The sequence below is a fragment of the Protomyctophum bolini genome, assembly GCF_963924005.1.
Source record: "Protomyctophum bolini genome assembly, chromosome: 14".
Lineage (NCBI taxonomy): Eukaryota > Metazoa > Chordata > Actinopteri > Myctophiformes > Myctophidae > Protomyctophum > Protomyctophum bolini.
This window is the reverse complement of record NC_137875.1, coordinates 25192492-25217830: the sequence shown is the minus strand read 5'-3', so window position 1 is coordinate 25217830 and position 25339 is coordinate 25192492. Positions and strand designations below refer to the sequence as shown.

At 40.7% G+C, this 25339-nt stretch overlaps 1 protein-coding gene across 4 annotated transcripts in view; it reads left to right on the top strand.

The window, feature by feature from the left end:
• Positions 1 to 22040, top strand: part of piezo1 (piezo type mechanosensitive ion channel component 1 (Er blood group)) — an 86369-nt gene extending 64329 nt beyond the window's left edge. The window contains exons 33-54 of one of the 4 annotated variants that reach the window (XM_080781782.1): positions 561 to 629; positions 1119 to 1291; positions 1541 to 1650; positions 2838 to 3011; positions 3196 to 3454; positions 4066 to 4254; positions 4656 to 4835; positions 6970 to 7177; positions 7417 to 7531; positions 8609 to 8756; positions 10413 to 10565; positions 11805 to 11866; positions 12875 to 13033; positions 14487 to 14634; positions 16470 to 16658; positions 16820 to 16912; positions 17199 to 17371; positions 18599 to 18721; positions 18940 to 19019; positions 19115 to 19310; positions 19408 to 19549; positions 19940 to 22040. In XM_080781782.1, the coding sequence (XP_080637908.1) occupies positions 561 to 629; positions 1119 to 1291; positions 1541 to 1650; positions 2838 to 3011; positions 3196 to 3454; positions 4066 to 4254; positions 4656 to 4835; positions 6970 to 7177; positions 7417 to 7531; positions 8609 to 8756; positions 10413 to 10565; positions 11805 to 11866; positions 12875 to 13033; positions 14487 to 14634; positions 16470 to 16658; positions 16820 to 16912; positions 17199 to 17371; positions 18599 to 18721; positions 18940 to 19019; positions 19115 to 19310; positions 19408 to 19549; positions 19940 to 20065 (3269 nt within the window). In that variant the 3' untranslated portion in view covers positions 20066 to 22040. Of the gene's footprint in view, positions 1 to 560; positions 630 to 1118; positions 1292 to 1537; positions 1651 to 2837; positions 3012 to 3195; positions 3455 to 4065; positions 4255 to 4655; positions 4836 to 6969; positions 7178 to 7416; positions 7532 to 8608; positions 8757 to 10412; positions 10566 to 11804; positions 11867 to 12874; positions 13034 to 14486; positions 14635 to 16469; positions 16659 to 16819; positions 16913 to 17198; positions 17372 to 18598; positions 18722 to 18939; positions 19020 to 19114; positions 19311 to 19407; positions 19550 to 19939 lie in introns of all 4 variants that reach the window. The other 3 variants (XM_080781784.1, XM_080781783.1, XM_080781781.1) reach the window with 3 other exon arrangements.
• Positions 22041 to 25339: the final 3299 nt, after the last annotated feature.

Sequence of the window (25339 nt, the reverse complement as noted above, 5' to 3'; positions counted from 1 at the left end):
ACCCCCCTGACCGAAAGGCAGAGATGATCGGATTATTTTTCAAACACAGTTCTTATATGAAGCGATCTAAAATCCCCCTATGGCCCCCCCAATGCAACTAAAATACATGAACCTGGGGACTGACGACCTCTACTGAAAGTGCCGTCAGACTTCGGTGCTCTATTTGCATGTATGGCAAACATGACTTTTGTATTCCATTTGGAATTTGTTCTATACTATAGTAATATTTTATATATTTTTATTATAGGCCCTCCTAGTATGTCCAGCTTTGAGGGTTTGTGTAAACACAAACATTGAAGACAAAAGTGAATGATGATAAGAGCGCCCCTCACTTCACACGGGAAGTCAGCGAGGGATTGGGATGGGTTCTGGGGGAAATAGCATGAACCAAATTGGGAAAGATTTACATTATGCTTCCAATTATTTGACTGTATCTTTTCAGATTTTGTTCAAATGAGTCAAGAACTTAAACATGGCAATGATGGCGCACTGTGTGTGTGTGTGTGTGTGTGTGTGTGTGTGTGTGTGTGTGTGTGTGTGTGTGTGTGTGTGTGTTGCAGGTTGTGAAGACAATGATGTATTCGAGGAACAGGTCACCCAGGATGAGGCAGAAGACAGTGAGGAATCCAGTAGGTTCTCAGAGAATCGTTCTCTAGACACATTTTTAATAAGCTACTGCTTATGTATTGCTTTTCAACCAAGTACAGTATATGCGTTGGTACTTTATTAATAAGATATCGCAAGGTAAATATGCATTGATCCCCATGGGGGAATTCAGGTGTCGTAGCTGCAACATCAGCAAGAGTGAAACACAGGATAGGTATCGATAAGAGTAGAGAGATAACAACAGAGTCTATTGCCAATTAGTAGATAGATGGATATACGGTATATAAACATTATCAATGTTGAATATGCCACTGATATACAATATGTAGTGTCAATAGGCATTCGACAATGTACTTTATGTCTATCAACAATGAATGATTACCCTGATAAATGAGCTGAAACAAATTGGTTTTTAAAATAAAGTTGTTTTTACTGTTGCTAATAGCGTTGCTGATATTCAATACGTACTCTTATTCCTCTCTTTGCTCTTCTCTGTCCCTCTCTCTCTCCAGGTCATGGTGAGATGGTGCAGAAGGTCTTGGACATTCTGCGGTTCTTGTGGGCCATCATTCTAGCCATGGTGGATGGGCTGACCCACTGGCTCAATCTGCTGACCAAACAGTACAGAGACACTTCCACTGTCCTCTGCAGCGAACGGTACCTGCTCATCCACAAGATAGGACAGGTAACACACGCACGCACGCACGCACGCACGCACGCACGCACGCACGCACGCACGCACGCACGCACACACGCACGCACGCACGCACGCACGCACGCACGCACGCACACACACACACACACACACACACATTTTATCATGTATTGACAGGTGTGTGTGTGTGTGTGTGTGTGTGTGTGCGTGTGCGCGCGTTCGTGTGTGCGCGCGTTCGTGTGTGTGTGTGTGTGTGTGTGTGTGTGTTCGTTCCAGCAGCAGCCTACAGTAGCCCAGCCCATGGAGGACCAGTTGTCCCTAAGCAGTGAGAACCCCACACTAGAGACATGTCTGGATGAGACAGACACAGAACACACCAGCACAAATAAGTGAGGACATAAGTTTTTCCTTACGTAGATTAACTTTTCAAATAAATTAGACTTCCAGCAATATATATAATAAAAATCACACCCGTGTGAACTGAGTGGTGCAACTCCCCCCCCCCCCCCCCTCCTCTCTCTCTCTCTCTCTCTCTCTCTATCTCTCTCTCTCATTAGCAGGCAACAGTGCAGCACCATCACTCTCTCTGTTTCTGGCACAAAAGTGCCCCTACTGGTACTAATAGTCATACTGGTGCTCATTAACCAACACATAGGCACATAGGTGAACACATAGGTGAACACGGACATTGCTGTTCCTTGGAGTGGTTGTACCACTCAAAAAGATGCATCATCATCAGTCCTCATGAGCATGAGCAATCTGGGAACCCAAGAAAAAATCACACACGTGTGAACTGAGTGGTGCAATTCCCCCCCCGCCTCTCTCTCTCTCTCTCTCTCTCTCTCTCTCTCTCTCATTAGAGACACAGCACTACCCCTCTCTCTGTTTCTGGCGCCCCCTACTGGTATAAATAAGTAACATACTCGTGCTCATAGACACACACAGGTACCTACACAGGTACCTACACAGGTACACAGGTACACGGACATTGCTGGTTGTAGGAGTGGTTGCACCACTCAAAAAAATATGTCTTGAGAAATGAACTCTTTGTCTGCCACCTGGTGGCGGGAGAAGGTAGTTAAACCCTGACAGGGCATAATTATTCTCTATATTTAGGTAGTTTAATTTCCGCTTTACCGGCATGGAGACCGCCATTGTAAAGATCGGCTAATATTAGCATTAGCTCACGCTGTTTACCTTTCGCCAGAAGCGTTAACATGTTGGGAGCGATGCGGTACAAAATCACAAATCACATCCGAACCTCGGATGGATGCCTGACAGAGATGATATCTGGAAATTGGTTCCACACTCACTCTGAGCACTGATGGAATCTACTTAACCCCCACACGGTGCTTCCACTTCCATTTGTTCCACATACAGCATTGCTGAAATCAACAAGCCTATCATTGATCTATGGGGAATATGTTCATACTTAGCAGTAAAATAATTAATAGTGGACGAGGAACCAAACCAATAGAATCCCCATCTATCTAATGGGATGTTCACTGTTGCTACTGTTTAAATGTTCTATTTTGACATGGTTGAAATTATTTTCTCTCTGCCTATGCATGTCCAGTTGCCTAGACATGGAGTGTATCGTCGTTGCGGGACAGTCCACTCCCCGGCCGAGGGTTCACAGCAGTGGGAGCAGCCTGAGTCCAGAGCTCCCTACGAGCAGTGCCATGGAACTGGACCCAGAGCCACAGAGACACAGACACTCCAGAACAGCCAGTGAACTGCTGGGAGACAGGTACATGACAAAGGCAAAGGCCTGTACTGGTCCCAATAAATGTTAGATCTCCAGCACGTATGGTAGTCATCTTATGAAGCTTCCTGGGTTTCTCATTGCACTGAATTATTATTATTGTCATAATTATAATTATTATTGTTGTTATTAACTAATTATTAAATACGTGAATCTCTATTGTGTGCAGGGTGTTCTTTGTTGAAGAGTTGGAGCAGAGCAGAGAGTTCTACGCTGGCCAGAGCCGCCTGTTGAATCTGCTGTTTGCCCTGTACAACCTGCTAGCTGCTAACTCTGAGCTGGTGTGCTACTTAATCATAGTGTTGAACAACGTGGTCACAGCATCGGTCATATCACTGGTGCTACCCATACTGGTCTTTCTATGGGCCATGTTGTCAATACCGAGACCTAACAAGAAGTTTTGGATGACTGCTATTGTCTACACGGAAGTACGCGCACACACACACACACACACACACACACACACACACACACACACACACACACACACACACACACACACACACACACACACATACACACACATACACACAGAGGAGCAGGTGTTGTACTGTATGTTGGATTACCAGTAACATTAGCAATGAAAGGCGCAGGTTAGAGAACCATAATAGATTAAAACAGGAATGCCTCTCCGTCCAGTGCTACAACTACTACAGCAGGGCTGGGACAACATTTTCAGGCATATTGGAAAGGAAATTTCTTTCTACCTTTTGTAAGGTTTACTAGTACTTTTAACAGTGCAGTCAAAGGTGCACCACCAGTATCAATGTATTGAATGTATGTTTTCTGTACTATACTGTTATATTTCGGTCATCTCTATGTTTTATGCTGTTAACTCTTGGAAGATTAGCCCAATAAGGTTAAATGAGATCCAAATAAATAATCAATCAGATAAAATAAGTGAGTGATATCATTTAGTGATAGTTTATCCATAATTACTTCCAGATCCAGATAGCTTCGGTGTGATTTTCAGAAGCACTGGTGCGTATCCTTCTGCATGCAGATCTTGTGTTCTCACTGCTGTGTGGTCCTACTGTAGGTAATGGTGGTGTTGAAGTATCTGTTCCAGTTTGGGTTCATACCATGGAACAGTGTTTATGAGACCACCCTTAACGAAGACAAGCCTTACTTCCCTCCTCGAATCCTGGGCCTGGAAAAGACGGACAACTACATCAGATATGACCTGCTGCAACTGTTGGCTCTGTTTTTCCACAGGTCACTGCTAATGGTATGTTAGACACATCACTTTGTTTTTTGGCCCATTGAAATACACTTTTTTGGCCCATTGAAGTACACTCACTTCATGGGAGGTTTGAGGTTCTGGTCAGGTTCTGTTACCACTGAGGATTTCGGAAAAGGATGATAAAAGCATCTACTCGTGTTAATGTACCAAACAAATAATAATACAAAAACTATATGTGTCAAGTTGCAACTATAGTTGTTTTGCGAATCACTGGTGTGGACTGGGCTTGAATTACTTCTCAGAATCAGAATGAGGTGTTAAGGTTATTTAATTGTGAGAGTTAAACGTAGTATTAGAGTTTAGGGAATCCTTGTCATCAAGGGGAATTTGTCATGAGTAATTATGAAATCTAATATGTCTCTCTGTCTGTCTGTGGATATGCACAGCGTTATGGCTTATGGGATCGTGAGGAAACCCTGAAAGAGAAGAGCTCCCCTCCAGAGGGGAAGGAGAAACAGAAAGAAGGAGAAGAATGCATAGAGAAGAAGGAGGAGGAGGAGGTCAGAGACAGTCTTCCATCTAGCTTGGTCAGCCTGGAAGAATCCAAAGACGCCCAACTGGAAAAGGTTTGGCAAATTTGTACATGAATATGACTGATTAATCTAATGTATTTTGAGGCATGTGCATATTGTGCACATCATTTAATTAGTGTTTTAGCAGATCTACAGGCTCAACAAGTTTTTTTTCTTTTTTTTTCTTTTGCACGACACTGCCATACGACAAAGGACATTAAGTTCTGAAAAAAGTATAGTATACAGATGATACAAAACGATACAAAACGGTTTCTGCCTGACAGAGATGATATTTGAAAATTGGTTCCACACTCACTCTGAGCACTGTTGGAATCTACTTAACCCCCACACTGTGCTTCCACTTGTCCCACATACAGCATTGCTGAAATTAACAAGCCTATCATTGATCTAATTGATTCCAGAAACACTAAGGCCCTCATTTATCAACCGTGCGTACGCCAAAATATGGGTGCACGCCGAAATTGCCGACATTTTCGACATTTTCGACATTTACCATTTCCGGCAAAGCTTGAAATTGAACTTGACAACGTTCAAATCCCACGTCTGCTCGTGAGCTTGCTTACGCTTGTTTTTCTGTCGTAGAACGGCGGAGCAGCATTGTTTGACCAGCTGAGAGGCTGCCAAAGGCATGAAACATATGTATTCACTCCTAAAATGTTAATATAAAACTGTATGTATATGGGCTACACACAAGAAAAAAAAGAAAAGAAAAAGGAATAGACCTACAAGATGTGTCTTTGTGTCATATGAAATTTGTAGGAGCTTTCCAACTTTACAATTAAAATCGCGCTTGATTTAAGCCATTTAAACAGTGTTTTGCATGAGTGCATACATGCGGATTTGGGCTGTCTGTGCTGGAATATTTCCATGACGTTGGAAAGTAGCCTATAGTGCAATGCAGCTGCGGAGAGTCCCAACATGCATGGGTAGCCTATATACTGTAATCTACAGCAGGCCAACAGCACTTGTCTTTCTGGAGTTACGGTATATGCAATCTCCTCCTCGTTTAATAAACCTGACGTGTCACTGGAATGTCAAATGTGCCGTGCCAGCCCAGCGCAAGTGCATGGGAACCGCATCGGCGATAGGTATAGGCTAACGCAGCCACTGCAGCGACTGCGAGGCAATCTAAATAGACTGTCGAACGTGCATGCAGTTGGTCACGGACGGACCACAGTGATAGAGAGAGACAGACAGACAGGACAGGACAGGAGGAGCACCTGCAAAACAGCAGCGTGTCACCGTTCGTGTGTGTGCCTATTTGTTATTTAATTATGGTTCAGGTTCAGGTTTTCGTTCACTAATATATCTTGTTGTATATTAAATTAAAAATACTTTAATAATTTAATATACAACTAACAACACACAGTGAAAGTTGCTTGCAAATTGCGATATGTGCATGCGTGGCGTGCGGGGGGTGAGGACCGTGAGGCGGGCAGCAATAAGGGAAGCGAAGCGAGAGGAGAAACAGACAGGGTAGGCCTACAACTTTATTTAATTCATGCAGGTGTTCGTTTTTTATTTATTTAACAACACACCAGTTAGTTGGGCAGCTTGCAAGTTGCGTGTGCGTGCTGTGCGTCTGTGCGTGTGTATGCAGGGGGGTGAGGCGCAGCAAGGCACGGGAGAAACCTATTTTTTCATGTTACCATGGTTTCAGGAAACGTATTGCCGTTTTCAGGTCGCAAAAACGAGGGCGAGGCTTGATTTCATAGGGCGTGCCAGATAGATTTCAGCCGTCACATTTATTAACGTCAGAACGAAATTAAGGAAGGATCAGCTGTTTGCGATCACTTTATAAATGCCGTGGCGACGTGGGTGTACTACGAAACCTGCACTCGAATCTGTGGCAGATTTTACACTCGATTGATAAATGAGGGCCTAAGTGAATTGAAAATCATTCTTTGTAGGAGCAAGAGCTGGCTACAGTTGCATGGCTTGGCCATTGACCTTCTTTTTGGCACATTCATTATAATGACATAATGTATCATTGTATAATTTTTCACTGGATTAAACACATTAAATAAATGAATTATTGAGCAATGCTATATGCTTTCACATTACAATATCCATTGTAACCACTACAAATATGTACATAGAGGTTCTTTATTTATTTATTCAACAAAAAGTCCAAACTAACTTTTAGAAACCATATAATCTACCAAAGCAGGTTGACTCTGCAGAGGCCAGTAGCGGTTCTCCCCCTTCATCAGAATCAACGGGTCCAGGGTCAGACGGCCCACAAACCCCCAGCGGACAGACGTATAGTAGAATGGAGGTAGAGGGCAGTGCAGAGGGGAAGGAGGCACTGCCAAAGAAAAGCAGCAGCCTCCGCTTTCGCAAGAAAAAAGGAAAAAAAGAGCAACTACACAAAGGTTATTAACAATAGTATTGTAACTGTAATTTTGCATTGTTACACTAACTGATGTACTTACATGGATCATACAGAAATACTGTAATGCATTGGAAATATCTGTAGACTGCTGTAAAATGTATGATTATATAGAATACAGATTTACAATAACACATTCCTTTCTTCATAGATTCCTGTGTTCCTTTCATAGATTTGTCTCCCCATTTTTTGAGTGATTGTCTTGTGGTCATCTGTCCGCAGCAGAGTCGGTGTCAGAGGAACCAGTTCAGAAAAAGAAGAAAGGCAAGAGAAGAGAGGCGATCAGTAAGAGACTTCTGGCTGTGGGACAGAAGATCAAACATGCCTTCATCTCTGGGTGAGTGGCTCTGCCAAACCTTGTATGTCCAAAACGTTACTTTTCGGGAAATAGAAAAAGATTTTTGTTACATTATGTTTCCATGGATCCAATGTTGTTATTTGGTAACAAGTTCTTTAACAGCTGGTTAAATACTGTTAAAAAGCGTACAGATTTAACCACTTTGAACCTGGCATCCCTATCTTGGGCATGTCAGGTGAAAATGTTATGTTTTAATTCTAAAATGTAAAAACAAATAGAACTACAGCTTGTAGATCACTACCTTTCACTACTTTTGCATGATATTGTGCTTTGGCACAATAGGACTTTAATTTATGGAAGAAAAAAACCCATAAAAAGATGGTTGTTATTTATATTACAGACATTTAGTCAGACAGTTTGATATTAATTTATTTAGAAAAATAGAATACCGCGTAAGGGACATATAGGGCTCTATTTTTGCCAAACCCCTTATCCCTAAACTACTTTGCCTTTGTTTTACTATTTTGAAAAACATCTTTGAATAGTTAAAATAGCCAATCTAGATCGACATGTTGTGAGCTTGCAGATTGGCTATTTTTACTATTCAAAAATGTTTTTCAATATACTAAAAAAAGGCAAAGTAGTTTAGGGATAAGGGGTTTAGCATGGACGAATGTAGAGTCCCTAACATTAGCTTCACCAGGAAGCTAATGTTCACAAATAGGGAGATCTACAGTATATGATATGGGTGCACTGGCCATACACTATGGTTTAGTTTGCATACTGGTCATTTGGGTGGAGTTCACAACCTATGGCCTTTGCCAAGGAAAATGTTATCAGGTTGTGACTTTCATATCAGCAGCATATGCAAATAATGCAGCATGTATTATTATTATTATTCAATTTCATTTTCATTTTCCAATGCCAAAGCATTAGAAACATAATAAAACAAATAACTGTGAAAAGTATGTACACTTGTAGGGCGTACGTACAGCATTGTGTAAACAGAGCTATGTCACATTGCAACTTGAGGTTATTATTCTTTTGTCAATATATTTGAATGAGCTCCTCTCCTCCTATTTCCCCTCTGACCATCCCATCCTACCTCCTCTCTAGCTTTCGTACTGTGTACAGGCCTGGCCAGAGCTTCTTCCGTGATATCCTCCATGCAGAGTATCGCGCCGCTACAGATGTCTATGCATTCATGTTCCTCACCGATGTCGTTGACTTCATCATCATTGTCTTTGGATTCTGGGCCTTTGGGGTTAGTAGAGGATTGATAGATATTATATAGCCTACTATATCAACTATATAATTAAACAGCAAAAGTGGCTTCTTTCCTGCATGGTGCATGTCTGTTTTGCCCAATTAGAAATGAGTATCTGCTCTGAAAAACATGCAAACATTATATAATAATAATAAAAATCACTCCCGCGTGAGGACGCTCTTATCATCATACATCATCTCATGAACAACTGAATTTACAGTATGTGATTGGTTGCTTAAATTTCCGTCATAGTTGGCGGACATTTGACCTAATTTCTCCTTTCATTGTCAATTACAAAAATGAGACGTGTGGGGACAAAAGCTTTATATTGGAGGCCCTCAAAAATATGTATCTGAAAGTATTTTTACTTTTTTAGCATAATGTCAAACAGAGAGGTATCAAACAATTGCCATTGGTTCTAAAGGAAAGAAGGATTCACCCTGATCGCTTAAAACATGAAATTAGTCACTTTTTCCACCAATGCAGAGCCTAGAGGATTGATTCCACCGTGGTGCATCCTTTATACATTTATACAAACACAATCGTTTATGTTCGGAGGAGGGAAGCCGGGAAAGAATGGCTGATGTGTTGCCCTTAAGCAAGCAGGGGTGTTGAAATATTTTTGCCGCAATCATAGTATAAATGGAAATAGAACTCTCAATTGAATTGACAATAGTTACTAATATGCACTTCTTATGAGTAAGAAGACTATCATGTCTGTCTTCTGACTGATGAAACAGATATGCTGCAATATAAAAAAAGCTCTGCTCTCTCTTTTTCCCAGAAACACAGTGCAGCAGCTGACATCACTTCTTCCCTGTCAGATGACCAGGTGCCTGAAGCCTTCTCTCTCTTGTTTCCAGAAACACAGTGCAGCAGCTGACATCACTTCTTCCCTGTCAGATGACCAGGTTCCTGAAGCCTTCTCTCTCTTGTTTCCAGAAACACAGTGCAGCAGCTGACATCACTTCTTCCCTGTCAGATGACCAGGTGCCTGAAGCCTTCTCTCTCTTGTTTCCAGAAACACAGTGCAGCAGCTGACATCACTTCTTCCCTGTCAGATGACCAGGTGCCTGAAGCCTTCTCTCTCTTGTTTCCAGAAACACAGTGCAGCAGCTGACATCACTTCTTCCCTGTCAGATGACCAGGTGCCTGAAGCCTTCTCTCTCTTGTTTCCAGAAACACAGTGCAGCAGCTGACATCACTTCTTCCCTGTCAGATGACCAGGTGCCTGAAGCCTTCTCTCTCTTGTTTCCAGAAACACAGTGCAGCAGCTGACATCACTTCTTCCCTGTCAGATGACCAGGTGCCTGAAGCCTTCTCTCTCTTGTTTCCAGAAACACAGTGCAGCAGCTGACATCACTTCTTCCCTGTCAGATGACCAGGTGCCTGAAGCCTTCTCTCTCTTGTTTCCAGAAACACAGTGCAGCAGCTGACATCACTTCTTCCCTGTCAGATGACCAGGTGCCTGAAGCCTTCTCTCTCTTGTTTCCAGAAACACAGTGCAGCAGCTGACATCACTTCTTCCCTGTCAGATGACCAGGTGCCTGAAGCCTTCTCTCTCTTGTTTCCAGAAACACAGTGCAGCAGCTGACATCACTTCTTCCCTGTCAGATGACCAGGTGCCTGAAGCCTTCTCTCTCTTGTTTCCAGAAACACAGTGCAGCAGCTGACATCACTTCTTCCCTGTCAGATGACCAGGTGCCTGAAGCCTTCCTGGTGATGTTGCTCATCCAGTTCAGCACTATGATCATCGACAGAGCTTTGTACCTTCGCAAGACGGTGCTCGGAAAACTCATCTTCCAGGTTAGACAGCCAGTCAATAGGTCTTTGTCTTCGTCCTGAATCCAATGTATATGTTGGTCTGTCCCTCACAGCAGATACATACTTATAATTGAGCAGATTATTCGGAGCAACTTACAAAGTGCAAGATCATAATATTGGCATGAGCCCTATAGTCAGCTAACTGTAAGTGGTACATTAAATATACGGTAGTGCAAAGAAAACAATTGAGTGACTATAATGTAACTTGGGTAACAGAAAACATCAAACCTAGCAGAGAAGAGTCATTGGCCAGGGTGTTGTAGGGCAGGGATTCTCAACATGTGGGTCGCGACCCATCGGGGGGTCGCCAAATTATTTTGGGGGGTCCCCAAATTAAAAAAAAACTTTTATTTTTGTATTTACCAGTGTGTTTAATTGGAATGCGGGCAGCAACCAGAAGCTGCTGAAGGGAACAGAGAAGGGAGGAGATGTGAAACATTTGGGAGGTTGAAGACCAGGGGCTATATCTTGCGCAACCCCTTAGCCCTTATCCCTAAACTTATTTGTCATTTTTTACCATTTTGAAAAACATTTTAAAATAGTTCAACTAGCTGATCTACATCGACACGTTGAGAGCTTGTATGTAGATGGTCCATTTTAACTATTTTAAAAGGTTTTTCAAAATAGTAAAAAAAATCACACCCGTGTGAAGTGAGGGGCGCTTTTATCATTATACATCATCATACATCATCTCATGATCAACTGAATTTATGTAATTGGTTAGCCGACTTGCTCATCTACCTATGATGTCAATGTTCCTGTCAATGGCATTTAATGTTTGTGTTGCCACAAATTTACGTCATATTTGGATGACATTGACCTAATTTCTCCTTTCATTGTCAATGGCAAATATTGAGACGTGTGGGGACAAAAGCTGTATATAGGGGTAAGGGGTGGCGCAAGATATAGCCCCAGGTGTGCTGTGGAATTCTGGATAAGAATAATGTCAGAAGACCAGCAAGGAGGGAGTTGAAATAGTCAAACCTGGAGATGACTGAGACTTTGAGAAGGAGCTGGGCAGACTCCTTGATGAGGGGAGAGGGGCCAAGTACAGACTCCTTAGGGTTTCCGGTCCAGAGGATATGAGTTTGATGGAAACAAACCTTTCCATGAAACCAGGCAGGTTCAACCAGTCTGGTGGGAGGAGAATCACTTAAGTACTGTGCCAGTGATACCAAGGTCTGTTTTCTCTCCAATGTCTCCATCATTGTTTCCTTATAGATCATCCTGGTCTTTGGGATCCATCTGTGGATGTTTTTCATCCTGCCTGCTGTCACTGAAAGGTAAAGTCTTCATATTCAACCATGATATCAACTAAGAGCAAAGTGGTCAGTATTGATAGAAAATGCAAGAAACATCCAGGGAAGTCTTGATGTCACTCCCACTACCCCTGGGTCATAGCGTTATTTTTTGTATTGAAATTCCCCCTGGCAAATATTAGAATGCAAAGGTAAATATGCACATCTCAAAATAATCTGCAGGTACTGAACAAAAATACGTACAGAAGAGAAGGTAGGAAGTCCACAACTCCACACACCTGTCTTAAGCTCCCAAACTTTATTTTTTTAAAGAGTTTTTTTTAACCCTGTTTTCGCGGCCGCGGAGCACGGGCGTGGGCTGCACTCAAATGTTGTATGATGTGACTCTGTGTCATTTCTGATATTGAGTTACATTTGTATTTGTGTTTGGAGAAAGAAAAAACTATATTTTCGTAGTTTCGTACTCTTTTGATCTAAGAGTGATGTCAGCCACCAAAGCTCTATTGCTATGCTCTATGGGAGCGAATGTACAGATATAGTTAGAAACACAATGCTTGTTTGTTTGTTGTTGCAATTTCAAATTGGTACTTTCATCCAACCACTCAAATGATGATTTGTGTGATGAAACATCCATAGGATTGGTTAGCAAAATATATTTTATTTATATAAATATTTATATATATATACACACACACACACACACACACACACACACACACACACACACACACACACACACACACACACATACATTAAAAAAACAATTAAACACTTGCTCTATGGGTCATCTCTACATTATTTCACTAATTAATGATAGTATGATAGAATAACATAAAGGTCCCATTCACTTTTCAGTAGTGTGTAGATGGAGAAAAAGCTCCATTCTTCTGTATTATTGTATTTGTATTTTATTTATATATTTTTACATTTTGTAATAATTTTTTTGAAACAGACTGAGTTTCACTGTACACAAGTCTGCTCTACAAATACAGTTTGACTGGACCCGTTTGTCTCTCCCTCTCCTTCGTCCAGGATGTTCAGTCAGAACTTCGTGGCCCAGCTCTGGTATTTTGTGAAGTGCATCTATTTTGCCCTGTCAGCCTACCAGATACGCTCTGGATATCCAACTCGTATTTTAGGCAACTTCCTCACCAAGAAATTCAACCACCTAAACCTCTTCCTGTTCCAAGGGTAGGTAGGAATGTGTGTGTGTGTGTGTGTGTGTGTGTGTGTGTGCGTGTGTGTGTGTGTGTGTGTGTGTGTGTGTGTGTGTGTGTGTGTGTGTGTGTGTGTGTGTGTGTGTGTGTGCGCGCGCGCGCGCGCGATTCATGTCTCAGCAAATGAGGGAAGAGTGCATTGTGTTGTTTGCATACATGTATCCATTGGTGTGTGTTCCTCTAGGTTCATACATGTATCCATTGGTGTTCCTCTAGGTTCATACATGTATCCATTGGTGTGTGTTCCTCTAGGTTCATACATGTATCAATGTGTGTGTTCCTCTAGGTTCATACATGTATCAATGGCTACGTTTACATGAGCAGTTAAATCCCCTTTTCATTCCGAATAGAAGTTCAATCCTATTAAACGTTGTTATGTAAACACCTACAAAAACTTACATCCGAATGAAAACGCTCGATGCGATCTAAAAACCATTCCGATGTCACTGGCCGGATTACTCCGATTTTCAATGCGATTGAAAGAAATTTGACTCATGTATACACTGCTTCGGATGTAAATTCATTCTGGTCTTTCTGAGCATGCTCCAATTGGGCGCTCATATCCAAGGCGCGCCGTCGGCGCCGAGGAGTTTGCACATAGAGCGCGTTATTTCGTTCCTTTTTTCAGATCCGAAATCCACAAAAAAAACGTGGAGCGCAGCAGATGAGATACCCCTGATCTGTGTGTGTGTGTGTGTGTGTGTGTGTGTGTGTGTTCAACGGTCTCTCTCTCTCTCTCTCTCTCTCTCTCTCTCTCTCTCTCTCTCTCTCAAAAAGAACGAGCGACCCGATACAATAATAATCATCAGTGTTGCGTTGCGTGCCCTGGCCGTGCTGTAGATACAAAGTATAATAGTAGGCCTACAAATAAAAACGAGATGATCAACTTCCCAGCGGAGAAGCGGAGCCGCAGCGGGTGGGGAAAAAAAGACGGCGTAGTTTCACGTGAATTAACATGTATCATGTGACGTCTTCTATCACTTCTCCATATAAACACTCATTCGGAATGACCATTTCCCATGTAAACTCGCGGCAAAAAACATTACATCGGATGTATTTTATTCGGAAGTATTTATTCGGAATGATCACCCTTCATGTAAACGTAGCCAATGTGTGTGTTCCTCTAGGTTCATACATGTATCCATTGGTGTTCCTCTAGGTTCATACATGTATCCATTGGTGTTCCTCTAGGTTCATACATGTATCCATTGGTGTGTGTTCCTCTAGGTTCATACATGTATCAATGTGTGTGTTCCTCTAGGTTCATACATGTATCAATGTGTGTGTTCCTCTAGGTTCATACATGTATCCATTGGTATTCCTCTAGGTTCATACATGTATCCATTGGTGTGTGTTCCTCTAGGTTCATACATGTATCCATTGGTGTTCCTCTAGGTTCATACATGTATCCATTGGTGTTCCTCTAGGTTCCGTTTGGTGCCGTTCTTAGTGGAGCTGCGTGCCGTCATGGACTGGGTTTGGACGGACACGACTCTCTCCCTGTCCAACTGGATGTGTGTAGAGGACATATATGCAAACACCTTCATTATCAAATGTAGCCGAGAGACAGAGAAGGTAAGCGTGTATATGGCTGCATAATTTAATAATTGTATTTATTGTAGTATATCACTACATCATATAGTACTTTGTTTTATTAGTCATTTCTCTTTTGTGAGGACCACAACGGAAATAAGTCCTGGTCTTTGTTATCATGAATTGATTCAGATGTGATGATACTGCGCTGCTACAGTAGTGTTTGCTGCTAATTTACGGGAAATATTGACAGGCTCTATCGCCATTGCTGTAAAATATAAATTGGTTCATTGGAGGGAATGGAGTTGGTGCCACTCTCTTTACATCTCTCTTCCCTCAAACTAGTCTCTCGAGAAAGACTGTTGACTAACGTCAAATTCAAAGGAAAAGCAGGTGCCGTTTATTGGGTTCTCAGATTGCCCTCAGCCTACCCTGTGTCCATTGTGTTCACCTGGAGTGCTCGGTCGGTCGGTCACCCCTCCATATATGGTCACACCTCATGACATCACGCCTCCATATATGGTCACGCCTTGTGACATCACGCCTCATGACACGTCACACCACCATATATGGCCATTTCCATATATGAAGATTACGACACTGACCTCATCAAACCCTGGATAGCCATACTAGTCCAGGCAATCTAGCCCATTTTAGACCCAAAAATCAGACTAATTAAAATAGATTTTTTTCAACAGATATCATTTCTATGAGGTGTCTAGAATAACATACTAAAAGTCCTAAGAAATCCTAGATGCGGAAATATGTTTAATTCTCATCAATTCAAGATGTGTGCTAATACCTCGAGAAAACTGTTGCTACCTTGTCGTGGTGGGGAGGCTTGTGTGCCTCTGTGACCCTGAGGACTATACCGGTGGGGTTTATGCCCCCGGTAGGTACAACCAAGCCCGGCAGGTTTCAGGTTAGAGGCCAGTCCAAAAGCAGCATTGCCATCAACCATTAGCAGTAGGATGGTTGGAGGAAGATTTGACGGATTTATGCATTTGTCATACATATGAATGGTGTTTTTGGTTATTCTATGAAGTCACAATATTTCGATGAAATGGTTCATGAAAGTCTGATCAGTGTGTTTGATATCATTAACAAACAACAATGTAAATATTATACATTTAGGGGAAAAGTACTTTTCGTGATATGCAAATGTGGGCATATTCAATATATATTAAGCTAATTTGCATATTCAAATTAAGTTTCAGAGAAACTTGTAATACAAAAAAGTTTATTTTTCATGTTAAGATTCATTGTGGAAAGTTTCATTGTGATAGGACAAAAGAAAAAAAAAAGCCCATTAGGGTGTTTAGTTTTCTCGAGGTATTAGCACACATCTTGAATTGATAATTAAACATATTTCCGCATCTAGGATTTCTTAGGACTTTTAGTATGTTGTTCTAGACACCTCATAGAGATGATCTATGGTGAAAAAAAATCTATTTTAATTAGTCTGTCTGGAAATGCTACTTTGCCTGGACTATACATGGAGAAGACTGGATAATCACCTAGATCTGAATATACGAGCCGGCCAGCATCTCTACATCTTACCTCAAACCCTTAGATCTCCATATATGGAGTTGACCTGACCACATTCCATATGTTGATCATTCCCTCCCCACACGTACTTCCTCTTCACTGTCCCCCTTTTGACTGATTCCTGTCCATTCAAACTCTAGACGGTCCCGTCCCAAAGTTATTAGTGCAGCCGCAACAACCACACCAAGGGATATAATGAAGTACTGTCACCTCATGAATACATGAAAAACTGGAAAAAAATAAATAATCACGGCACTTGATTGGCTAATGTTCTCCACAGGATATGATTACTAGTGTTCAAGTGGCTAAGTACTGTTTTGTGATTGCAGAAATACCCGCAGCCCAAAGGACAGAAGAAAAAGAAGATAGTAAAATATGGCATGGGTGGACTTATCATCTTCTTCCTCATATGCATCATCTGGTTCCCCCTCCTTTTCATCTCATTGGTTAGATCAGTAGTAGGTGTGGTCAACCACCCTGTTGATGTGACAGTAACTGTAAAGCTGGGAGGATATGAGGTAATTACAGTATTTCTATCATATTCACGCTTACTTATTAACAGATTAACTGATAGGCCTACAACCTACATACATGACATTTTGTGTTGTGATAAATTCAACTTTGTCTGGTCTACATTGAAACAGAAAAACTCAGAATTGTTTATGTGTTCCCTCTGTAGCCACTGTTTACCATGAGCGTACAGCAGCAGTCCATCCAGCCCTTCACTCAGGCAGACTACGACCGAATGACTGCAGAGTTTGGTGACAATGCAGTGAGTACTGATTTTGGTTTGTCTCGAGCATTCTGTCCCATGGCCTGCAACTGTTAGTCTTCTACCTGCACTTCATAATGTGGTTCAGTTATTCAACTGATCTGAATTCAGTAAATCCACCCATAAAAGTGCACACCAAACTGAGAAACGGTGTTATCCTGTATTACTATGGCAGAGTGACTACTAGTGTATGTCTGTCCGTCTGACCCTGTATGTGTATAGCATAGTGACGAGTGACGACTAGTTCTTACTGCAAGTATATGTGTGTGTCTGTGTTCCTGTCTAGGTAGCAATGCAGTTTATAACTTTGTACAGTTATGATGACATTGTGACGGCTAATATTGAAGGCAGCTCAGGTTCTGTGTGGAGGATCAGCCCTCCCAGCCGACAGGAAGTCATCAAGGAACTCCTGGGAAGTCCTGTTGATGTGACACTACGACTGGCATGGAACTTCCAGAGGTAATATACATATACATGCACCCGGCTCGCTGATATCAAACTATCTTTACACCTGGGAAAAACTGAATCCATTCTCTTTGGATCAAATAGTAATCTCAGCAAGGCTTCTTGGTTAGAGTGGGTGACAATATTATCACACGAAAAGATTACCTACCTAGGTTCCATCCTGGAGGCAAATCTTTCCGGTGATAAAATGGCCACCAACGTAATCAAAAAAGTGAACCAAAGAACAAGATTCCTATACAGGATGTCCTCACTGGTCAACAAAAACACCTTGAAGACACAGGAGCCCTCGTACAAGGTTTCTTCGACTATGCATGCACCTCATGGTATCACAGCACCTCAAAGGCCCTTAAAACAAGGCTCTTGGAATGGGTCTGGTCCATAAGATTCGATACACCACCAAGATACCCATGTACCTGTCTAAATACTTCCTTAATGTCAACGAAGTCTACACCCACAACACCAGAGGGAGTTCAACAAACCATGTATGTAACCAAGATTCGGCACAAACAAGGGACTAAATTCATTTCGCTCCTATGCCAACCAAATTTTGGACGCCCTACCGTCAATAAGACGTGCGAATCCCTTGACTCCTTCAAAACCGCTCTTAAAGGGCACCTACAGACAGCTGCAATTCGAAACTGGCCCCCGTAAAATCAAAATCCCCCACCCACCCCTTTTTCACCTCACTGTATACAGTATGTTCTTTTTACCTCCTCTATGATGATTTCCTGTTTTTGGCTATATACAGTAGAAGTGTATATTTGTACGTCTATAAATGTTATGATGAATTGAACATGGTGGACCCTATTGTAAACAAGTGTAATGCTTATGGTGTCGTCCACAGTTAACAGTTTTGTATAGAATTGTGTTAATAAATCAATCAATCAATCACGTGTGTGTGTGTGTGTGTGTGTGTGTGTGTGTGTGTGTGTGTGTGTTTTTACTAGTTGACTAGTTGCCTAGTTTACTAGTCGACTAGTTGTTTAACTACCTATTATGTAAAAAAAAATATATATATATATATTTGTACACAACTGTGTACATTGGTGACTATAACTATAATCTACCTGATGATTTTTTTTATTTTTATCAACTAGTCAACTAGTACCAACAAGGTCGACTAGTGGATTTACTAGTCGACTAGTAAACTAGTCAACTAGTTGCTTAATACCCTAGTGTGTACACATATACACATATGACTCCTGTCTCTGTCTTCAACAGGGACCTGGGTAAAGGAGGGACAGTGGAACATACTTATGAAAGACACTCCATAGATCTGGAGCCAGGGAACCCAGTCAGAGCTGACCTGGCCTCACTACTGCTCGGAAACCGGACTGGGCCTGTGTAAGAGTGTGTGCGTGTGCATGCGCGTGTGCATGCGCGTGTGCATGCGCGTGTGCATGCGCGTGTGCATGCGCGTGTGCATGCGCGTGTGGTGCTCGTGTGTGTCGTGAGAGAGTGGAATGAGGAGATGTGGGGATTCAGGGAAGAGATAAGGAAAGGGGTTAGATGATGGGGCTGAGTGGCGTCTATCAGTTGCTAACATGTTTTCCAATCCACAGACGTGTCCCTCACATGTTTCCTAACTATATTCGAGCCCCAAATGGAGCTGAAGCCAAACCAGTCAGCCAGCTATATAGAGGTCAGTCTCATGTGGTTGTAAATGTCCCATTGTTAATAGATGGAATAGAATATTAACTGTGTCTGCTGACTCTGCTCTGGTTGATTGTCTCCCAGGTGATGAGGATGGTTACCAGGATGTGACCTTGTCCCTGAAGAGTGACAGATCACAGAGTGGCAATGGGAACCAGGAGTGGTGGGACATCGCCATTGCCGATTGCCCCGCCTCTTCAGGCCAATGTGGGGTTCTACCCATGGTCATCTTCAATGACAAAGTCAGCCCACCCAGCCTGGGCTTCCTAGCAGGATACGGGTACATGTCATGCACAGAGTGACAGTATACTATACTATTCTATACTATACACATCTGTTCTGTTCTATTGTAATCTATTGTTTTCTGTTCCTCACAGCATCATGGGTCTGTATGTGTCGGTCGTTTTGGTCATTGGAAAGTTTGTACGAGGCTTTTTCAGTGAGATCTCACACTCCATTATGTTTGAGGAGCTACCCTGTGTGGACCGCATCCTCAAACTGTGCTCAGACATCTTCTTGGTGAGTTTTTGCATGCATGGGGGTGCACACACACACTCGCACTCGCACACGCACAGGCACACACACACACACACACACACACACACACACACACACACACACACACACACACACACACACACACACACACACACACACACACACACACACACACACACACACACACACACTATCTCCTTGAAGAGATAGAAACAGATAATATGAAGTGCCAAATACAACAACTGAATGTGTATTATAATTGTAATTTGTAATTTTCATTTACCATTCTACCATGTTGCACAGCTACTATTGTCATGTGTGTAAGCCTTTGTGTGTTGCTATCTCTAACAAAAGTCGTGTGTGTGTGTGTGTGTGTGTGTGTGTGTGCGTGTGCGTGTGTGAACACTTCAGGTGCGTGAGACGGGAGAGCTGGAGTTGGAGGAGGAACTCTACTCCAAGCTTATCTTCTTGTACCGGTCACCAGAGACCATGATCAAATGGACAAGGGACAACCTCAGTCATGACCAACATCACTGACTGACAGACAGGCTTTATTTGTGATTAAAGAAATATATATTGACATCAGGAATCTTGAAAAAACGGGGAAGGGAATTGAAAAGGATCGCTGAAAACATTTATTTCACTCGATGGTGGCTAAAAAGTCAAACAGACGGGTGTCAGACTCTCAGATGGACACCTGCTAGGACAATACTGTACATGCCAGTGCTGCATGCTGTCTTGGAATTTGGTTCACAGATCATCACTTCCACCCTTAGCACAGTACACTACTTTCAGTAGGTTTTTACTATATGGGTCGGAATTGAACCACTAACCCCCTTGTTAGTGCCTTGCTCTATCTGATGAGCCCTCGTCACCAAAGACCCTTCAAAGTGCAGTGTTTAGGAACAGCATTTAATATAAATGGGAAACTATGGCGCTATGCCATTTAATGGCAGTGTGTTGTCAGCCCATTGAGTGGCTACATTTGCCAAGATCTTTAATCAACCCTTTGCATTGGGAGAGAAAGTAAATAGAGACACATTAGATACAACGTGTAGTATTTTCTCTGATTACACACTTGTAATGTCACTTTTTATGGCATAAAATTTAACTGGCACTTCTCTGTTAGCTAGCCAGACAGAACAAAAACATAAAAAAAATATTCTTACCATAGCAAGTGCTGTTAGACGCTGCCACAGCAGATGGAAAAACATGAAGAAAGTTTAAATGTTTGACCTAGTTGGTCACAGTTCTGTGGAGCTTCTAATCGATGAAATGGGAAGTGTTTTACAAAGATCTCCATACAGAAGTCTGGCAGCCTGGATGGCTGGAACAAGGCTAAAAAGACAGAAAGGAACACTAAAAGGAAAGGGTTCCAGCATACAGTATGTAAACGGATTCCTCTCCATAAGATTAAACTATGCTGTGAGTGAGTTTGAGGAGAATTGAGTGTGTATGAGGTTTCTCTCACCCTTTATGGACAAAGAAAATGCAGATAAAGTGAGAGACAGAGAACTGTTTTATTTTGTTTTATTTTTTTTATATAATTCAGGAAACACATTGGATGTGGGTTTTAATGTTCACTGTTACTATTGAAACCATCTATAAATATGTGTTAATGAAAGTAGCTCCCAGGGAAAGTTAACCCCAGAATAGGACACTGCTGATGGGGCCAACAGGAAAATGACACTCTGCCAAATAAATGAGCCCATACTCAATATACTAATTTAATTTTACAGATTATTGTTTATTGTGCTTGTGGTTTTGTACAAAACAAAGCTGATTTGTAAAGCACTTCTTAAAATACTGGTAACAAAGTGCTTTCACAAGCAAAGAGGAGGATTATCCTACTCACAAATCACAACTGTAAATAAACATAAACACTATACTATCTCTATTCAGAGCTATTTACAGTAAAACTGTTTACATGTCGAATTGTTCTACTTTTATGGAAAATGCTAACTTTTCACAGGACAATGCCTTATGACAAGGCAATGCTGTGTGTACGTGCATGACGATCACCAAAGAAAGACTTGATTTCAGTATTTTACAAGGGCTAAAGTACACATTTATTTCTGCAGAAACTCCATTAGAAGAACGATAAGATATCTTAATCCATGCTAAAACATTTCCTGTCTGAAACTTCATAGCTGGAAAGTATTGCAGTATATGCTGGAACCATTTGATACATTATGCATAAGAACAACAAAACATGATTTTGTTTGTTTTGTATTATGTGAGCAGTATTTGTTCTTGTTTAACCCACGGAACAGTGCCATTAACACTACATTTACTGTGGAAAGACATCAGGTTTGCATAGATTCATTTGTTTAGTTTTTTGTTTTGTTTGTTCTATTGGTCAAGATGATGCTCTGTTCTGTGGGAATTTGGAAAGTACACAACTACCTGTTCCATAAATAATTCTAGAAATTATTACATAATCTCTCAACTGTTGCTTGACCATTTGTCAAATATGCACAAATAATAAAATAAAATAAAATACTTAAAACCACTGATGAGATATTTCTGCCTGACAGCAACGATATAACGTGCCTATAACATTTAACATAATATAAAATGCAACTGTATTTACTTACATTTTTAAACCAGGTAGGTTTATTTAAAATAGTTAGAAATAGTGCTTTTTAGCTTGTAAACATAATATAAAATACAACTTTTTAGGTAGTTGTTTAAGCTTGTAAACATCATTATTGTGCTTTTTTTTTAAAGCTAGTAAACAAGTTGAGTACTACTCAGCTTACTCTAAGTATATTATGATGCCAACACTGTTATAATTGTAATCAATTAGTATATTAGTATCGTAGAATTGATTCATGAAGTTTGCGGAAATTGCGGATTCTTTTTTTCATTTCAGTTTTTATTTTTTATTCTAGCCTTGAAAAGTTCAAATTACTGCAGCATTGAGCTGTAGGAGGAACTCCCGATGGTCCTCCAGCACCTTGATGTCATGACATGGGACTTGAACCGGCCAACTGACTGTAGCAGAGGCAACGGGCCAAGCGCTCCACACCATTACACCACGGCACCTTTGGGCATTCAGCAGATGTCTCCGGGTGCTTTTGAGTTTTTATTTTTTATTCTAGCCTTGAAAAGTTCAAATTACTGCAGCATTGAGCTGTAGGAGGAACTCCCGATGGTCCTCCAGCAGCGCGCAGGGTCCGGCCCATTCCTCTCTGTTATGTCATATGACGAGCATTTAACTTTTAATATCACAATTATTGTAGCTAATCTTTAACTGAATCTGGAAGTATTCCTTTATTAAATGATTCTTCATAGTCTGGAATTGTAACTGATCAATTTTCTTTTGTGACTTTCGCCTTTATTTTATATGGAGGGACAGTCAGTGGTGTAAACTTTATTTATATAGCACATTTCATACATAAAATGCAACTCTGTCACATTCTGTCTCTCCCTCAGTCTCCACACTGGCCTCCCATATCCCATTCCAGCACACCCAGTTCCATTTACACACCTGTCAACTACCTAATCAGCCCAGCAGTGAACACTTCTCCAATCAACCTGCTCACTATAAAACTGGACTCAGTACAAACACTCATTGTCAGTTCATAACCTGTGTCACAGATGTCCTGCCTGTTCATGTGTTGACTTTGATGTCATTCTGATTCATGCCTGATTCCTACCTGCATTCCCCTGTGTAAGATATCTCGTAATTCTTTATTAAATACTTTATTATTATACTCTAGTTTGTTGTGACTTTGCTCCTGGGTTCAACTCTGTCTGCATCCTTGACAACTAAAGTACTTCACATATTAAACTTTATTTATATAGCACATGTCATACATAAAATGCAACTCAAAGTACTTCACATGAAAATAAAATAAAAAATAACAAGCAGCGGAATGCCAGAAACAAAAAGTAGGTCAATCTACAATTAGCAAATAAAAATAGCAATACAAAACTAAAACATTAAAAATGGTAAGGAAATTTGTATTGGATAATACATTTTAAATTGATATTATTAGATATTCAACTTTATTGACATTTATAATTAAATTGGTGTCTTTACACTGTAGAATCCATTGTTGTTTGTTTCTGTTGCTTAACTCTGTTGCTTTAACTACATATAAGTGTCTATTTGTTTGTCTCTAAATGTTTTGATGAATTGAACAATGCCCTTTGTTCAATTCATGCCATACTATAGCATGCCGTTTTTCATCATTTTTGAGGATTTGAAGAAAATTCAAAATTTCAAAAAACATGGGTTATAGCCCATCGTTTTTTGAATTTTTGAAAAAAATGTTATCCTCATTTTCATCATTTTTGAACATGGGCTATAGCCCCTACCGTACGGCATACTATAGCACGCCGTTTTTCATCATTTTTGAGGATTTGAAGAAAATTCAAAATTTCAAAAAACATGGGTTATAGCCCATCGTTTTTTGAATTTTTGAAAAAAATGTTATCCTCATTTTTCATCATTTTTGAACATGGGCTATAGCCCCTACCGTACGGCATACTATAGCACGCCGTTTTTCATCATTTTTGAGGATTTGAAGAAAATTCAAAATTTCAAAAAACATGGGTTATAGCCCATCGTTTTTTGAATTTTTGAAAAAAATGTTATCCTCATTTTTCATCATTTTTGAACATGGGCTACAGCCCCTACCGTACGGCATACTATAGCACGCCGTTTTTCATCATTTTTGAGGATTTGAAGAAAATTCAAAATTTCAAAAAACATGGGTTATAGCCCATCGTTTTTTGAATTTTTGAAAAAAATGTTATCCTCATTTTTCATCATTTTTGAACATGGGCTATATATAGCCCCTACCGTACGGCATACTATAGCACGCCGTTTTTCATCATTTTTGAGGATTTGAAGAAAATTCAAAATTTCAAAAAACATGGGTTATAGCCCATCGTTTTTTGAATTTTTGAAAAAAATGTTATCCTCATTTTTCATCATTTTTGAACATGGGCTATAGCTCCTACCGTACGGCATACTATAGCACGCCGTTTTTCATCATTTTTGAGGATTTGAAGAAAATTCAAAATTTCAAAAAACATGGGTTATAGCCCATCGTTTTTTTAATTTTTGAAAAAAATGTTATCCTCATTTTTCATCATTTTTGAACATGGGCTATAGCCCCTACCGTACGGCATACTATAGCACGCCGTTTTTCATCATTTTTGAGGATTTGAAGAAAATTCAAAATTTCAAAAAACATGGGTTATAGCCCATCGTTTTTTGAATTTTTGAAAAAAATGTTATCCTCATTTTTCATCATTTTTGAACATGGGCTATAGCCCCTACCGTACGGCATACTATAGCACGCCGTTTTTCATCATTTTTGAGGATTTGAAGAAAATTCAAAATTTCAAAAAACATGGGTTATAGCCCATCGTTTTTTGAATTTTTGAAAAAAATGTTATCCTCATTTTTCATCATTTTTGAACATGGGCTATAGCTCCTACCGTACGGCATACTATAGCACGCCGTTTTTCATCATTTTTGAGGATTTGAAGAAAATTCAAAATTTCAAAAAACATGGGTTATAGCCCATCGTTTTTTGATTTTTTTTAAAAAAAATTATCCTAATTTTTCATCATTTTTGAACATGGGCTATAGCCCCTACCGTACGGCATACTATAGCACGCCGTTTTTCATCATTTTTGAGGATTTGAAGAAAATTCAAAATTTCAAAAAACATGGGTTATAGCCCATCGTTTTTTGAATTTTTGAAAAAAATGTTATCCTCATTTTTCATCATTTTTGAACATGGGCTACAGCCCCTACCGTACGGCATACTATAGCACGCCGTTTTTCAT